Genomic DNA, 19,411 nt, shown 5'->3' with positions numbered 1-19,411 from the left:
ATCTGCACCTGGACATCTTTCGCAAATGTCTAATAGATATGTTCTACAAGGAGAAAAGGCTGCAAGCTGTTAATGCCTAACACAGACGCAGGCTAGGCTTCCACCAAAGTCCTCAACGTACCCGGCCACACTCAGTATTTCACTCTCTCACGTTTGGTTTTGGAATCTGCTTTGAGACCTCAGCTTTTTTTTTTTTTTTTTTTTTTAAATATACAGACCTACCTATATAAAGACATACACACACACACACAAGCACACACACACACACACACAATATACTAATGTGTATGTAAAGGAGACACTGACTGCAAAATTAGACACGAAGATTGCCAAGATTTTAGAGATGTATTTGTCAAGATTCCTGTCGATCCATGCCCTGTGGGTTACAGTGTCCTCTGTGATGCAGCCCTACCCTTTAGTGTGGGGACATTATGATGTATGCAAAACGCAGATTTACACAGAAGAAGGAAAAGTTTGGGATTATATGGCCTGCCAGCCGGAATCCACGGACATGACAAAGTATCTGAAAGTGAAGCTGGATCCTCCGGATATTACCTGTGGAGACCCTCCAGAGGCGTTCTGTGCAATGGTGAGGCGGTGCTCTTTGCGTAGAGTATTTCACACGAGTGGCATTCAGTCTCATGGGCAAGCAAAAGTGGCGAGTGTGAAGGCTCAGTTTAGCATAGTCAAATTTGCAGGATGGCAGATACATGTTGAGAGGCTGGCATTATTCTCAGAGGAGGCTTGTCCTAGCTGGAGTTGCAATGTATCTGATGTGATTGATGTATGGGAACTTCCTGCTTGCCAGCAAGCCAAAAGTTTCAGTGACACAGGTGGAGCGTGTATATACTGCAAATCAAAAAGCCAAACTGATGATGGTTAAATTTTAGAATAGAAACTGGAACGTTAGGTCAACTGAATAATGTTAATGATGAAAACCCAGTGGTAAACCAGCATTAAGAATGCACAGGTTTATTCTTACACATAGATGAAACCAGGCTCAAATTCCCTAGTTCAAGATTAGTTGAGATCTCCTGTTTTCCTTTACCAGCCAGCATCTCTGATAGGGGTTCTGCACTAAGGGACCAGCAAGGTGAAAAGAAGGAAGGATGGTAGACTTTCTTGAAGGACTGTTCCAGAGATCTTATTTGCCAGCTCATGCATATCCCTGCTACCAAGGACTGCATTTCTGTGGGAATTTTGAAGGTGGATACTGAAACACTGTAAACATATTTGCTGAAGGAAATGGTCTGGGGGTGTGCAAGTTTAGACAATCAAACGAGGAGTTATGACATTTGTTATTTCTGGGGTGTAGTTAGGCCTTTTCCAGGTGGAACAGATAATAGGAGACAAGTAGTATTGGAGGAACATGTTGCATTTCCAACTAAAACCACAGCAGAAGATATACCTGTAAGGTGTTATTAAAGAGATGGGTGATTAATATGGTGTCAGTTTATGTGGTAAGGAAATGAGACAGTGTGTCTATTTGGTTTATGTTGTTGGTTTTTATTGTAGGCAGTCTTTATTTGATGTAAGAACCGTGACCCCAGTTTAATCCACATAACAGATATAACCATGTGGCAGGTTTTAATAGTATCTTACCTGACTTTATTATCTTGAACTTGGCCTGGCATTTTCAGGCTAGTGAAACTATTAATCAAAGCAGCATCTGCTCACAGTCCCCAGTGAGTCAAATTAACATAAGATTGTCACAGGCGGGGTACTGTAGAAATGGTTTTGTAGCAGGGAACAATTTTGAGCCATAAAGAGTGTTTTCACCTAAAAGCTAAGGGCTTAGCATTTGTCAGAGTGCCTTTGGGGACCGCTTTGAATTATAGTCTAAACCTGATTTGGTGGAGGGTGAGAGAAAGATATTGGCTATTAGGTGTCACTATGACTAAAGTGCCCCAAATGACTAAATATTTCAAAGAGAGAGCCCGTCTCTCAGGGTAACAGGTATGTGCTTCCAAAAGAAGTTGTGCGTTTTGCAAACCACAGGCTTTCAGTAAGGTTTATTCAAACGTATCAGTAAAACTCCAATAAATCTGTAAAAGAGCAGGGACATTCGTCGGCCTTATATGAAGTCTTTAGTAATTTCCTATGAAAGGTCAAATTTAAAATTTCATTGCAAATGTGGTGTGAAATTACTGTTTGGTTATAGGTTATCTAAGCTCCAGAGCCTGTGTTCTGGGCCAGATTTTCTCATCAAGAGCACTCTAGCCCTATCTAATGGTCTCTGTGACATGCTGAACAATATGCCTCTTCTGGAATTGCTTAATAATTTACAGATTGAAGTGAAATACTTTATGTCCTTTGCCAGGGTGCACTTTCTACTCACACAGGTGCTGTAGGATGTTTCCAAGGTGTGATTTGTGTGTGCGGCTTCCCCGAACTCACCTTTGGCCAGATGACACTGGCTCAGCATCTCTCCTGCCCGATGTGTAAAGCATCCCATACCTGTTCAACCTCCCTGTTCCTCCCAAAAGAAGCAGGAAAGGGCACATTACAGGACTTTACAGGCTAGCTTTTTACAGGGACATGGTCTAAGGTCCTTAATTAAGTAAGTTAATTCCTACTAAGTTATTGGCTAAATGATGGTAAAGTACCCCGAGAAAAGAGAATGGCCCTAAATGCAACTGTGTGACACACCTGTGTGCACAGGAAGCCCCACCCAGGCTGCACCGTAGTGCAATGCATACTCTAAAACACTGGTAGATTTTAACATGTCACTGGGCAGGGTATAAGATTTCTGAGTTACCCATCAGTCATTAATTTGAATTCCTTAATGTGCATATGATTGGCATAGCAGATTTAATAATCTCCTTTAAATGTGAACTTTGGGACTATTAGTATGCATATTATATGCCAAGTCGGTGATAATGGCCCCAATACAGCAAAAACTTCCCTTCTGTAGCTGTGGATTTTCTCTAAAACGCCTTAGTGTAAGAGTTCTTGACACTGGCTGTAAAAGCATCATGGGATGCTGTCATATCAGGTCTGCTGAGGAGCTCCTTAGCCCAAAGTCTAATGGGAATCCATAAAGTCACTTACGCTAGGACTTATGGGTTCTCCGCTCCCTGACACTCATTTCCATTTGAGCTCCTCCAGAGTCATTATGGCCTATTACATCACCGGAGCTGCCAAATAGACACAACCACTACTTAGCCCCTATATGTAAATGTTTACTGGAAGATGGCTTTGCCTCCTCAGCTAGGAACACTCTTATTAGTAATGACTCCAGGGATTCTGAACACAGAGAATACATTCAGTCATGGAAATATTCTCTAATGCCCAGAGTTAATGTCGTTAACATGAGTGGAGGTTCACTGGTATTGCTCTGAAAATCTATGGTGCTGCCTTCTGTATTTTCTCTGACAGTGTACTCCCATGACTACCCATGAATGTTGCATTTATTTTAATGTGGAGTGAATTAGGAGGGGAAAAACAGCTTGCGGTTCCATTTAATAATAGATCTCTGCTTACTAACTTAGATGTCATATCTATGTTCTATGTCAAGTAATTTAAAATGGTTATATATTAATCATATAAACACATTGAACAATAGTTTACTAGGAAAATGTCTATAATAATGTAATAGAGACTACATATGAATATAGAGCATGTATGTGTGAATATCATATATGTATGTTTGTGTGTGTATTATTTATTTGGAAAATTATTTGTTTTCCTTTTAGTTTGGTACATCCCTTTTCAAATTGACAGTGCCTAAAATTGAGCCTGTTTTTGTTATTGGGGGAAAACGTGCAAGGCACTGGACTGGCTGCCTTTGCTTTTGCAGCTGAGGCAACCTACTTGTGTGGATACTGTCCTTTCAGCCATAATACAAGCTTCAGGTAGCATGCCTCTGTCAAAAGACACAGGTCATCTAGTGACAATGGCTTCATTTGCATAAGGAGCAGATAGGATGATCTGATCCTGTGTGTGAAGCCGAAATGACAACACAGAGCTGTGCCTTGGTCTTTGTGTTTAAATAAACATAGCTGTCATGTCCCCTGGGCAACATCCCTATGGCTTAAAAATGGAAAAAAAATTATCTGCAATTACAGCTCGCAGCCAAAGCTCTGTAGAACTTAAACAGAAACATTGAAAAGAAGCCTCGAGATGCAAGCAGCCAGGTACATTTGTACAATTTATGGGGCAGAAGTGCTGATGGCTGTGGAAGTAGGAGCCCTCGCGTGCCGCCGTGGATTTCAGAGCCAGTCAAAAACAAATGAGAAAAACAAAGATTATTAAAAAGTCTTTTGTGTGTGTAATTTGGGCATAATGTTATGAGGTGGACATTAAATGTTTACCGTGGAGATTTTCAACATCATTAATGTGGTATGCCTTTAATTACAAGTACACTCGTATGACTAAAAAATAGAGGAAAGAAAGTCCTCTGAGGTGTACTTAGTGACACCCTCATTATGTTGACTGGAATAATTAAAAGAAAGAGCATAATTTTTCCAAATAAAATGTCAGACCTTGAACTGGAAATGGATTGACTTGAGAAAATTTACTAATGTGTGCCTGTACTCTCGGTAGGCATCCATTCAAGGACCTTACCAGGTCTGTTAGTGATCATTCAACATTGTGCGGGTTCGATTAAAAAGAAAATAGTTAATGTAAGCCTTATGGATGGAACATATTTCAGTAGAGCCAAATGTAATTTATAAAGTAATAGGGAACTTTTATATTTTGTGATTTCAAAGGAACCTGTGGGGCAAATAGTCGGCAATGTAGAGACTTCAGGCCACACTTGGCTTAAATTTCTGAATTGACAGAATCTTGGGTTCTCATCTGGTGGCTATCAGGTGGCCTTTGAGAAATTAGTTTGATAAACTCAATTACATTTTTTTCAGTGACAAGGGATTAATATTAATTTTTCCAAAAACTGGAAGTGACATTGACTTATACAATAAATGAAAAGTCTTAAAAAATGCGCTCTGTTCCCATGAATCATAATTTGATAAGTGAATGAAGTTTCAATACCAGTGACATCTTTCATGTGAACTGATTTACCTCTTAAATTGTGGCAGAATGGGGTTTTAAAAAAACTTCTGGTTTTCCATTGTTAACACCTCTTTGTTAGCGGTTCATTATTTAGACTTATTTCTCAGAGATGACTCATTTACACTGAAATGATTACGTGAGTGATTTATCACTTCATCGAGGAACCTCTCGTTGAGGAGCTCACGCAGCTCCGTTTAATCTAGGGTTTCAAGTCTAAAGTGCTCTGCCTGCTTCATAACTCCGGCTAAATACAGTTTTTCAGTACCTTCCATTAGGTCTCTCTGGCCTGCTTAAGCCTAGCAAGCTGATAGGAAAGGAACTCGTGCACTTGAGTTGAAACCACATTGGTTTGGTAGAGCCAGCATTGGTTTAGAGATGTGGAGGAGGCCCTGAGAAGGAGGTGGTAGCGTTTATGGCGAGGGTAACAAAATTAAATCAGTGCAAGCCACGTTATTTATTGTTACCTAATTGCATTTTCTTTTCAGAAAAATGAAATTTTTTTTTATCATTGATATTATTAGTAGGCACATGGACACACATGTGGAGGTCTGGGGACAACATTTGAGAGCTATCTTTCCTTCCACCATGGGTCCCAGAGATTAAACAAAGGTCCTAGGGCTTACTTAGCAAATGGTTGTACCCTTTGAGCCACTGAGCCGTCTGGTCAGCGCCCCGTTAGTATTTCCTAGCTGTCTAAGTGCTCTTGGCTTTTTCCTGTTAATGCTTCGCCCATTTTATTCCAGATCTCTGGGTAAAAAGTAAGGAAGTACAAATAGCGCACACGAACCCTAGTGGTAGTGATGAGAATTACACCCAGCGGTACTTGGAGATTGCCTGCCAAGGAAGTAGTCTAGAATGATATTAACTAATATAAAGTAGTATGGAGTCAGGGGGAAGAGAAGACAGAGAAAAAGAGCATTCAGAATTGAAAAGCAGCATATAATCTTTCAGCATGTCAAAGAACCACTAAGAAAAGTGATTTGGTAGTTAAATGCCTAATGTTTAACTCTGTCCAGAAAAGAAGTAGAGGAAAGGCTGACTGGAATGATTAGGTACCTGTAGCATTTCAGTTACAAGCCTGTGGCCTGGTAAATGACAAGAGGATTTCCTGTATCCTCCAGAACACAGGGGAATAAGGTCACAAGTGTGAGGAGGGCTGAGGATGTAGCTCAGTGGTAGAGCACTTTCTCTTAGTGTGTTCAAAGCTCTGGGTTCCACTGCCAGCATCAATCAAAACTGACGTAAAGTCATTGATTATCATCAGTAATTTGGAACAGACACTAGTAATATATCACACAATACTGAAATGCTTGAAAAATTCTGCTTCTCTCCTTAGATATTTCACATAATTTACTTTATACAATTAGGATCACATCACATCTGTTTTTCATTGTTTTTATGTATACATTGTTGCCATCTCCTATTTAAATTGTGATTTTAATAGCTATGAATATTCCATTATATAGCTTTGCCATAGTGTATCTTCCTATCCGGGAAAAAAAAAATCTTGTTTCTTTAGTCATCAGAACCATATAATTTAACTTCAAAGACCTGTCTCCCACATACCAAGACTTCAGGGTTAAAAGGAGGTGTCTCTGTGTGATTGAGTTGAAATCCAGTAGAAGGGTCATCTTCTTATGTCCTAAAGAATTGAATGGTCACTCACTGGAGAACCAATCTGTATATCAGTCATGAGAAGGAAAGTGTCGTGGGGATCAGACAAATCATTGTCTCTGAGCTTTGCTCTCTTTTATTGGACTTGAAGATCCCATGGAAGTAGATGTGATGACCTTGTATACGTGGTCCAGAATGAAGTCAGGAGACCTCTTTCAAAACAAAGTACAGAAGACAAATAAGTTATGTGCCGTATACCGTGTGACTGTGGATTTAAAGTGACCCACAATGATAACTACATTTTATATTAGAATTCAGTAAATATACACTATCAATATCATAGCCCAAACAGAAATTTTACAATATGGGGTTTATCCTTTCTGTGTGCTGTGCTCTTATCCTGAATCTGAATCACAGATTATGTGTGGTGTAGATTCATCTTTAGAACTTGCTTAAGGTTTTAAACATTTATAAAAATATTGTAGATACCATTGCACCATTTCTTTTCTTTTTTCTTTCTTGTTTTGGTTTTAGTTTTGATTTTTAGAGGCAGGGTTTCTCTGAGTAACAGCCCTAGCTGTCCTGGAACTTGCTTTGTAGGCCAGGCTGGCCTGATAGAGATTCACCTGCCTCTGTCTCCCGAGGGCTGGAATTAAAGGTGGGTGCCACCACTGTCCAGCACATAATTTTTTTTTATTTTAACTCAATATTATATTTTTACATATACCATTGTGCAGTATGTTTACTCTGTGGACTTTTTCACTTAGTCATTCATATATGGGTGTTTAGGTGGTTTGGTTCTTATATCTAAAGACACTTGACAAATGTTGCTAGATTGTCCACCAGAAAGTTATTTAAGGACCATACTCAATATCATTTGCATATACATGTCCTTATAAATATTTGAAAGTGTTCTTAAATTCTCTTGTTGCAAGGCTTTTGCAGATAAAAGAAGAGATATAATTAGCCAAGAAAATGAGGGACGAGTTATCCTGTTAACCTCCATTCTTTCAGCTAGGGCTAGAAGTTCAAATTTTCACATTGCGATAAGGATGTATTTTGGAATGCAAGTGCCACTTCATTTTATTAAACATGCATTTATTGCATTATTTTCTTATTGTGAAGGCTGATGTCTCAGTGTCCATTTGCCTGTCTTTATTTCTAACTACACTAGTTTTGTTGCTTGTAATTCTACCTTTTTTCTACAGAAGCCACCAATTTTAAATATATATATATATATATATATATATATATATATATATATATATATATACGCGTATACTACTTAAAGCTGTAGCACAATTAGTAAAAGCCCAGAGACAGAAATTAGGATTCAACCTGAGGTCATAAAAGCAAAACAGCCTGCCACTGGCTTTTACCTCTACCTCAGTCCAAAATGGCAATCCTGTTACCAGGAATCTCTCAAAATTAGAGTGTGTGTGAGAGCTGTCTCCTCCCATCTTAAATTCCTTTTTAGTTCTGGATTTAAAGGCATGCACCACTACTGCCCAGTTTTTATGGCAAAAATTTTCAGTGTGGCTACTGGGATTATAAAGGTGTGTATCACCATGGCCTCGTCTGCAAGGCTGATCAGTGTGGCTGTTTTACTCTCTGAATTTCAGGCAAGCGTTAGTTATTAAAAATGCAAATGAAATATCACTACATAAAGCCTTTTCACACAAACTTCAGTTTTTTTAGTAAGTTCCAAGGGTGAGCATTCTTTTTGTCTGAAGGCAAGAGCTCCCTTTTAGGATTTCCCCACTCCTTTCACTCTGGAAACACCCTGAATTTCTGCCTTAGAATTTTTCTTTTTAATTCAAATTTTTTTTATTTTACATACCAACCACAGTTTCCCCTTTCTCATCTCCTCCAGACCCCCACCTCCTTTCTAGGCCCCCATCCACTCCTCCTCAGAAAGGGTAAGGCTCCCATGGGGAGTCAACAAGCCTCGGCCTTGGATGCTGATGGCAGACTTCCACAGTCCTGGACTAACAAAGATCCTTCTGAGCGTTCACATCTGTGTCTCCTCTGTTCATGTATAAAACCTTCACTAAGGTGGTATTTTCCTTGAGCAGAGAGTTCATTTTCTTTTAGAATCTGTGTTGTTGAAAACAATTGCAACAATAACATATTCTTTGTGTGAAGCTGCTGTTGTAAAATTTGCTTAGGTTTTAATTTGCCAGACCAGTGGGAATACATATTTGTTTTCAAGTGACATTTTTCTTTTGAATTTTCAGAACTTCTTTTCTTACAACTTGGAAAAAGTGCTGAAAGTTGTTTCCCCGGCATCGTTACTGAGATTGGCAGGTGGTCAGTGTCTCCTCATCGTGCTGGGAATAGGTGGATTCACATAGAGTCAGTTCCATGGAAATTAAAGGTGTGAGCTGAGAAAGAAACCCGAATTGGTTTTCACTCTTTGACCTACTTTGAAGCTGACTTCTAAAATATTAAATGAAGAGTTGAGCTGGGTATTGCTCCAGTGCAAAGAAGGAGCCCTTTTGTGCCAGAAGGTCAATGCCCGTGGAGAGGTCCAGGCGCTGGCATCATCATCAGGTCATATGTCTGCCAACGATTTTCTACCATCATGTGTAACTCTCTGTTCCTTTGCTGCCGATCTTGTTCCTTCCTGGAAATGATAAAAACGGAGACATCAAATACACTTCCAAGCATGTTCTAGAAATTAATCTTAGTGTTTCTGCTTTGCTGTGGTTCTTCAGTGTTGATGTGTATAAGGGAGGAGTTAATATACATAGGTAGAAAAAAAATAATTGAACAAGTGAGAGATATGAAGCCAGCTGAGAAGAGAGAAGACCATCCTAGAGAAAGAATTCTGTGTTTCAAAGAAAGATATTTTAGTGTGCATATAGCTACCAGATGAGATGAATGTGGGATGTGTAAAACTGGCAATTGTCTGACAGACATGGCAATCTTAGGGCTGTAGGTCGCATGAACTTTGCAGTAGTCCATGAAATTATGGGCTATTTGAAGTCTTCATGAGTAGAAGAGAATCCAGTGTATGTCTACACCTGTTACCGAAAAAGCTATATACACTACGTAGAGAAAGCGAGCTGCTGACCGATATGTTAATCCAAGATTGTTTACATATGCATAGACTATGCCAGATGGATTATTATTCTAAAGTTTTGGCAGATTGTCTTATGTGAGGTGTTAGGGTGTGTTTCCATTAATACGAGTATTATCTGGATCTTAATAATGTGGTGTTGAGTCATCGTAGGGGTTGGCGCTTTTCAAATGGCTGATGCAGTGTGATAGTTACAATTGAGCATTATTATTGCATGCTTGCTGAACTGAGTTTGTGCTACATTTTGCAGTTGACTTGTAGCTGATATTGATTTGACAAAGAACTTATTGGTGCCCTGCTTTGTATTAAACACTTGACATTGTTTATTCCTATAATCTTCAAGTCTATCATTATCCTTGTAAACAGATAAAGTAATTGACGCATGAGGCTAAGTAATATTTCCCTCTGGGGAGTTGGAATGCAATGAATGCCTGCATGCTGACACCCATGTCCCCCTCTTAAACTATTCTATTCCCTCTTAATATTATCTGTAGTATATTCGAGAAAACCATGGCGAACACCATTTTAAAAATTATGCTTCTGATGTGGACTGTGAGTTACAATGCTGTGGTTTTGTTATTTAGGAAACCTTTTATCTGAAATAAACTCAGAAAATTGGATTCTGTAAACAGAGTGCACAGAATGTTGGAAATGCATACAATGTGATGAGGGTCTTCATCCAGGGGTAAGGCAGCCAATCAACAGTGTTTGCTTCTGTTCTTCCTTTCTTTCCCATTAGCGTGTTCATAAAAATGGAAATAGGCTGTTAGGAAACACAGAGAGCCAAGTACATACTGTACTCACGCTGTCTCACTTCAGAATAATAAGTCAGCAATTGTTGACTAGTTAGCAACATCCTATCATTGTGGGTGAGGTGTGGAGGAATGTAGTTGGCCTGATGCTTTTGTTTATTTTACAGTCTCAGTAAAAACCAGTGTCCTAGAGTAGACTGCCTACAAGGTTTCTCTATTTGGATGTCTACTAGGCGTTTAAAATCTAACAGGTTTATTATAGCAGTTCCCCCCCCCAATAGATTCTGCTCTCATTTGTTCCATGTCTGTAAATGGCAGCTTATATTCATCTATCTATTGTGCAGAGTAAACAGTCTAGAAATTTGCTTCAATTCCTCTGTAATAATACATACTAGCAACTCCTGCTAGGGAGAGCTTCAAGATATATTGTAAATATGACCACTTTTCACCATCCCTGGTGTCAGGAACTAGTCTCAACTAGCTCTCTATCTAAGGTGAGCCCTATAGCATTTCTCAGTTGGCCTCCCTATTTTCAGCTCTTGTTCTACTAATAAAATTGCATACATTTTGTATTATACTGTGATATATGATATATAGATAGATAGATGTGCATTTTTATATATATTTGGCTCTTCATAACTGAAGGTTTTATATATATAAATAATCAACCAAATTGGGAAAAAAGAAACCTTTTCAAAGGTCTTGTTTGTTCTAAACATGTACAGATATGTTTCACATTATCATTCCCCCAAGCAATTGTGTGGAACAACTGCCTACATAGCTTCTACATGGTGGCTAGTCTAAAGCTGATTTAAATAGGCAGAGGACTGTGAGATCTTACATGCAACACTACACCATCCTATGTAGTGGGTGTGAGCACCTGTAGATTGTGGTACCCACAAGGAACCATGGAACTAGTTCCCATGCATTTAGAGGGATGATTGCAACTTTAAACGTTTGATTCCTTTCATCCTCTCCTTATTCAATTCTATCCTGTAACATTGTGCTCATTCAAAATGAAATACATCCGGTCAGTGGTGGTGCACGCCTTTAATACCAGCACTTGGGGGGATGAGGCAGGCAGATCTCTGTGAGTTCGAGGCCAGCCTGGTCTACAAGAGCTAGTACCAGGACAGGCTACAAAGCTACAGAGAAATCCTGTCTCTAAAAACCAAAAATAGATAGATAGATAGACAGATAGATAGATGATAGATAGATAGATGATAGATGATAGATAGATGATAGATAGATAGATGATAGATAGATAGATAGATGATAGATAGATAGATAGATGATAGATAGATGATAGATGATAGATAGATAGATAGATGATAGATAGATAGATAGATAGATAGATAGATAGATAGATAGATAGATAGATAGATGGATGGATAGATAGATAGATTTAAATAAATGAAATCCAACCTCTTCCCAGTGTCTGGAAGGCTCTATGTAGCAAGTAACAATACAGGACTTTGACCTCTTCAATGCTGTTCCCTCCTCACTAGGTTGTCACTAACCTCTCAGGTCCCTCCGTAAGAGTTTCTCCCTGCCTCTCTAGTGGGGGTGGGATTTGGGTACACCCTGCACCTCAGACTCCATCATGGGCTCTTATTCAGCACAAGTGGATCAAGAACATCGGGTCTGCTAAAAGGGTAGTCTCTCATCCTCGAACCACTCGAGTTGGTACCTGCGCAGGTTTCAGGATCCCTAAAGAAAAGGTGTGTTCAGGGTGGGTGCCCATGCTTCTGCATTCTAAGCAGCTTCCCATAACCGGTTCTCACCATTAATTCGGGTCCCTTCTTTAAAAATCCTCTTGAAGGAGCCTGTCTGACCCTCATATCTAACGTTCTTTTCATCCTTTACCAGTTCTTCTTAGGCATGCTTGGTTTTTCGCATTGTATTTCTTACAGGATGTAATAAAAAACATTGGTCAGGACAGCACAGTCAGGCAGGAGGGTCACTAGAGGCTCTACTTTAGTTTTTACCTTCTGACTGATGTCACTCCAGCTATTGCTATCTACTGCATGTGATGTCATGTATTGATCATTTTGTCATGTATTTTTCCTTCCCAGTATGTACATTTCTAAGGACAGGAATTGTGCCTTATATATGTCTATGGTGGCTTTAATAAATGTTTGTTGAGGGAATGAAGTAACTTAACATATAGGTGGGGTAATTTAATCATACCTGAGATTACTGTCCATATACGCCTGCTCATTGGGACAGAATTTGCTGTGCTGCAAGTTATTAAAATCTGAAGGTACTTTGTTTTTTTTTTTTAAAAATGAACATTTTATTTTTAAAATAAAAATGCCTAAGAAATACAATCAGTGTATGTTTAAACACCACTTAGAATTGGCACTGATAATATGTTCTTTTTTTATTAAAAATATAGAAATGTCGGAGTTAGGGTCTTTGCCCTTGATCTTGATCCATTCCTTCATCAAGAGAAAAACCCCCATCTTGCTTTGGTATTTCCTCCTCATCCATGATTTTATACCTTTTGCTTTGGTTTTTGTGTTTTGTTTGTTTGTTTGTTTTGGTTTTTGAGGCAGGGTTTCTTTGTGTAGTCTTGGCTATCCTGAATTTACTCTGTAGACCAGGCTGGCTGGAAACTCAAAGAGATCTACCTGTCTCTGCCTCCTGAGTACTGGAATTAAAGGTGTGTGCCACCACTGTCCAGCTAATTTTATGAGTTTTGTACAGACTTTATATATTTAAAACAATATATAGTTTTAATATTGGATTTTAAAAATCTTTTTAATAATTAAAACAAATTGTTATTTAACATTATGGTTTAAATTATGCATGGCATCTAAATAATCTAGTTTGTTCATATTAACATTTATTATTAACATATCAATGTGGTAATATTTATTATTAACATCAACACTAGTATAGAAGAGTATTGTACATATACATATTTGTATACATATTTCAAATTTATAGCATATATACATATCTTTTTACAAATATACTTCTCAGTAAGAATTTAAGGAATTTACTTTTTAAGTTCTTAGTTACTTTCCCCATATCTGTTATGAGCCACTCCATATTCACAACAGGCCCTAACCAGTCTCTTGGTATATACTGAAAATAATTTATTTTTGTTTGCTTTTCCTAAAATATTTACTGAACCTAGTGTGTCGGGTTGGAGATTATCTGTGTTTTCATCACATATAGTGTCCTGTTGTATATTCCTAACAAAATATTCTAAGCTGTGTTCTGCATTCTTTACTTCTATGCTGTTTCTTATTTTGTCATTCAATATATTTCGAAAATTAGGTTTCTTGGATTTCCTTAGCTGTGAGGGCACTCGTAGCCGGGGTTTATCAACTATCACAGAAAGCACAATCAACTCAGAATTCTTGATAAAAGTATATGTCCCATGGCTATTGATTTTTATGTTTAAATTATTTAATATTAAATCACTTCAAGGTTGTATGAACATCACTAATAAATATTCATCATGGTAATCCGACAGGCAAGAAAGGTGATATTTGGGCTAAACATCCAGCCCAACTATATATAACTGAGTCTTCATACAGGAAAGCAGATTTTAAAAGTGCCCCCTTGGATCTGACCATACGACTGGAAAGGTGTATATGTTTATATATTTATATATAGGGGATATGTGCATATATCTCATTTTTAAAATTTAAAATTAAATTTGCATTTAAAATTACAGTTTTCCAATCGTGTTTAGTGGCTAGCCGTATGTAATTATTCTTCCATAGTCACGGTCTTCATTACTGGAGTGTAACAATAGCTTTACAGTGCTTTTTAACCGGAAATCCCATTGCTTACTTTGCACGATGATGTATAAACATTGCCTCATCCATCACTGGAATGACTTGTCTCCTAGATGAAAATCTGAGGGGGATGTGTACCTGTAATAAATTTAGACAGCAAGGGAAAGGTTCCATTCTCAATTAAAACCACAGCCAGGAAGTTTCCATTTAGTCTGACAGGGAGGTAGACCAGCATGCATTTTTTATATTTTCTGGCTTGTTTGGGAGGGAAGGATTGGAAATATGATAGAGGCATTTTTGTTTTTGTTTTTGTTTTTGATATTCCTCTGTGTTCACCTAAGAAAAGCCAATTGTCTTTCTACACATGTTGGGTTGTGGCTCCTTAGAAACAGGTTTCATGAATAGAGGAGTTAACATGAGAAAGGGCATTAATGCCTTGCAGGATATTTTATTTTGATTCAGATAGCCATGAAGGTTTAAATAAAATTTAATGAAGTCATTTCTTTTTTTTTTTTTTTTTTTTGCTATGAGGAAGAAGATGACCGTATACTTAGGAGGAGTAACTGGAAATCTCTAAATGTCCAGTACATAGTAATTGTCTTTATCACTGCAATGACCATTACTTTTGCTCAAAGGCAGAGGTTATTTGGAGTCTGCATTTCTGCTTTGGAGGTGTTTTCTGAGTGTTTTCCTATAGCTCCCCTTTCTTTGAACTGCCTGGCTTTCCCTGATATTGCTAATGGCATTTAATAACTAACTGCTTATGAGGTTCAGGCTCGAAGCCAGGTTTTTAAAATCAGAATAATTTCAGAACTGTGGTTTTAAAGTAAATGAAATGTATTCTAAATAACACAGTATTAAAATAATCATTCATGGATGCAGTGGCATTTACACTGAGATTATAATGGTTTCATGTGTTAGCAACTGCACTAAGCATGCCTACAAACGCCGCTATTTCTAAATACAAGAATGCTATCAAAATAAACTACTGTGCAAATAAATAAAAGCTCATTTTGTTAATGGCAGTTTGGGATGCAGTCAGAAGCTTAGCAAGTCCAAGAAATACCAGATGGTAACTAGAAATGCTTGGTCTCAAATTGGTTATTTTTGGAGACCATATTATTCATCGTCTCCCTTTTATCCAAAGCAACCCCAGATCTCTACCGACACCCCCATCAATCACTGTTGATTGAATCCTTGTCTCTATAAATTCTACTTAGCACCATTTTATTTGTTTTTAATTGTTCTTATTTAAACATAATGTGTTCAATTAGAGATACGACCAAGTTGTACTACCAAGATGACTTCGCGAATTGAGAAGAGATGTTATTTCCTTTAAAACTGTACGTTGCAGAATGGCTTAAAGAGGGAAATAGTATAGACCTCAGATTCCACCTGCAGCTCAGATGGGTAGACTTGGGTTGGACACAGCTTAACCAACTGTGGTTAATGGTCCTGAGCATTATGAGGACTCCTCAGTTAAAACTCTTATCTTTGGCAGGACTTACACTGCCCTTTGGAATGAGTATCACACAAGAAGAAAATCCTCTGGCAGGCTATACAGAAACTTTATTGTTACAACATTGGGTGACAAGTCATAAATGTTCATAACTTTCCTCACTGAGCTAGAGATGCAATGGAAGAGGAAATGTAAATTTTTTGGAGAGTGTAGAAGCATAGTACTGAGAGAAACCGAGGGAGAGACTTCCCCTTGCGGGAAGTCTGCATGTTGGCAAATGTTAAATTTGCTCAGAGGTGTTTTTGATTTTTTTCATTTTTATTCTTAAAGCTATTAGCATGTACAGTTTTGTGATTGAAATTTCTACAATAAAATAGCTTTCCTCTCAGGAATAGAAATATCCGCTATCTTCTGTTCCTTTGTGAACTCCAGTTTCCCAGCAGTTTAAAAGCGAGTTTCTTAGTGATGAAATTCCCTGTTGCAGTAGGCCATTTTCCTTAGTGATGCGCCCACCACCACCTCACTTTGTAATATTCTGTTTCCAATCTGCCTCCAACAGCAGATTATAATATCCATGAGGACAGTAACAATGGAGTCTTTTCTCTGTTGTGTCCCTAGAAATGAATATAGGTCTGGGACATAGAGGGGTCCTAAAAAATGGCCATGGAATGGAGACTCCTACCTGCTTGCTTCCCTAAACTTCTTCTATACCAAGTTTTAGTCTTTCATTTTTATTTTTTGCATTGTTTCCTGATATCTTATTATCATTTTTAATATAAAAGACTTAGAAAGACTCTCACAGAGGGGGGACTCAGGAATATATATATAAATGTGTGTCTGTCTCTGTGTGTATGTGTTTAGACACGTCCTAGTTTAGATACAATGTGAATATTCCCAATTATCCACATGTTGAACATTGGTTCCATGTTGTGACAGTATTGGAAGATGGTGTGGACTTTTAAGAGACAGAGGATAGAGAGGAGTCTTGAGACCATTATGGCCTTACCCTTGAAAGCAATGAAGTATTTTCTCATGGAATTCTGATTAATGTGATTAAATAACACTGATTTTCTTCATTATGAAGCCCTGAGGCATATCACTGTGCTAACAGAATGCTGGTGGATGGACTTATACTTCTCCCTTAGCTTCATCTTTTTGAATTTGATGATGTTCCTACCACAGGTTAGTCTAGTTCCACATGTATTTCTGAAATCGTTTGTTCTATGGAGCTCTGTGCTGGGCATGATAGGAAATAGTGATGACAGGCCAGGTTCTGCCTTCAGGAACTTCACTAAAGAAAGCATTTAGAAAGACAAGGAAAAGAGCCACACAGCTGTGGGACCACAGACAGCTGCATTTGCTACAAACTTTATGGGATCAACGACAGATTCCCAAAGAAGATCTTTGAGCAGGGTCTTGGGAATGGTTAGTGCTTTCAAGGATTAAAGACAACACAGAACATTCCAGTTCAAGGAAGCTGCAGAGATTAGTCTTTTACTGTATTTTAAAGATTATTTCTCTTTATGCTTCTATCTCAACAAGAATGTTATGACCTTGCCATCCATAAATTAATCTAAACCCTACTCTATGATCCTCTAGTTTTTCCAGTATGTAAATACAGTAGAATTATTTATCAGTCTTGGCATATTCTCCCACTTTATTATCTATTAACTGTTACCCACAATAATGGAAATGAAGATACTATCTGAAGTGCAAAGCACTATATAAATATAGGGAAATGCTACAGAAAGTTACACTACTGTAATTTTTATGTTCCTTTAAAAATATTTTATTTGATATCCATATGTACATATGTGTTTGGATCAAATCTACTGCTTATATGCCACCTATTCACTCCTGCCCAATTATTTCCTTATGCTCCCCTACTTTTCCCATCTAACACCATCCCCCTTCACTCTCTAAGTCCATTGAGCATTTTCCATAGGTACATGAGTGTGGAGCCACTCATTGGAGCGTGAGTAGCTCCTCAGGGCCTGTGTCCCTAAAAAAAAACTCCCCCTTCCCCAGCAGCCATTGATTGCCTATAGATGGGGTTGGGCTTCATAAACCCTTCCCTGTCCATGCTCATATTTAGGTTAGCTTGATCTTCTGCAAGTCTAGTGATGCTGTCCCAGTCACTATGATTTCATGTGCATAACTGTGCCATTTTATCAGGCAAGTATTGTTTTGCTACAAACATCTACCCCTTCTGACTCTTATAATCTTTCTGACCCTATTTTTGTAATGATTACTGAGGCTTATGGGGAGGGTTTGTAACATAGACATCCCACTTAAATTGAACATCCCAGCCTCTTGTTTCCTGCATGCTGATCCACAGTAGGTCTCTGTATTAATCACCATCTTCTGCATAAATTAATTTCTTCAAAGAGGGTTGAAAGATGAACAAATCTGCAGATATAAAGATAAAAATAGTAGGGGCAGTTTATTGTTATGTTCATTTATCAGAGCAATAATAGGTTCTATCCTAAGGCCTATTACCCAGCAAGCCATGGGTTTTGACCTGGTTAATGGTACCAAACATAGTTTACAGCTTTTAGGATAATCTTTAAAGGAAATCACAACGTGGTTGCCCACTTTTATAACATCCATGCCATTATTTATCAGACTAGTCATTATGATAGATTGCAGAGTTCACAGCTGGATAACACTGTTGATGACTTTACTCCACTGTAACTTATAGAGAACCTTCTAGCTCTACAAATTCTAGCCAGCAGGGATGAGAGGTTTCTGTTGGTACAAGTATGATTTTTTTCTTTTCTGACCTATGACTCAGGTGTGTGATGTGTTCCGTGACAGGGCCTTACCATCAAGCTCTGCACAAAGAGCAATAGCAATAGCCTGTAATGTTTTGGGGGGACTGATCTTTGGTACCTCACTGACCAACAGCTTGAAAAGAGGCTTTTAAATTATGCTTGAATTTTATTTTTGTTGCTGTAAGAAACTCCATGACCAAAAGCAAGTCGGAGAGGAAAGGATTTATTACATATTACAGGTTACTTTACACCATCAAGGGAAACCAAGGCAGGAAGCTTGAAGAAAAAAATCACAGAGACAAAAATACTGCTTGCTAGCTCGCTCCTTCACTCACATTCGGCTAGCTTTCTTATATAATTGAGGTCTACCTGCGTAGGGATGGCACTGCCCACATTGGGATAAGCCATCCTATGACAATTAATACTCCAGAAAATGCTCCTCAGATAAGTCCACTAGCCAGTCTGACTTAGTTTCTCAACTGAGATTTCCTCTGATAATTCTGTCCAATTGACAGTTGAAGCTAACTCTATTATGTTCTTACTTGTGAGCTCAGGAACCACAAGTCGCAGTTTTATTACAGAAAATGAAAAGACTGTATTGAATACACAGGTATAGAATAATTTATAGAAGAAGTTATGTTTGTTTTGCTTGTTTGTTTGCTTGTTTTGTGACAATTAGCTCAATGATTAACGTTTAAAAGCAAAATTTTCCCCAAATAGCCATTCTTAATACATAACAAATTCTTGATTTGACCAAACCTTTGTCTACCAAACATTTTGCTGCAGAGATGAGATTTACATAATTATGATTATATAACAATGCACAAGTAAGTGAGCAAATATCAAATTCTCTCGTACTGTCATTAAGTGCAATGGGTGTGAGTGTCCAGTACTTAGAATTAGGATAAGTTAACATGGTCAAAGCAAGCAGCAGAATTAGAATATAAACAAACTAGCCTCAC

At 38.1% G+C, this 19,411-nt stretch overlaps 1 protein-coding gene across 6 annotated transcripts in view; it reads left to right on the top strand.

The window, feature by feature from the left end:
• Positions 1 to 343: 343 nt before the first annotated feature.
• Ntng1 (netrin G1) overlaps positions 344 to 19,411 on the top strand; it is a 317,901-nt gene continuing 298,833 nt past the window's right edge. For all 6 annotated transcript variants that reach the window (XM_038311558.1, XM_038311555.1, XM_038311553.1 and 3 more), the window contains exon 1: positions 344 to 589. In XM_038311558.1, the coding sequence (XP_038167486.1) occupies positions 344 to 589 (246 nt within the window). The remainder of the gene's footprint in view (positions 590 to 19,411) is intronic.

This window comes from Arvicola amphibius, chromosome 14 (assembly GCF_903992535.2).
Source record: "Arvicola amphibius chromosome 14, mArvAmp1.2, whole genome shotgun sequence".
Classification (NCBI taxonomy): Eukaryota; Metazoa; Chordata; class Mammalia; order Rodentia; family Cricetidae; genus Arvicola; species Arvicola amphibius.
This window is presented reverse-complemented; position numbering and strand designations above follow the sequence as displayed.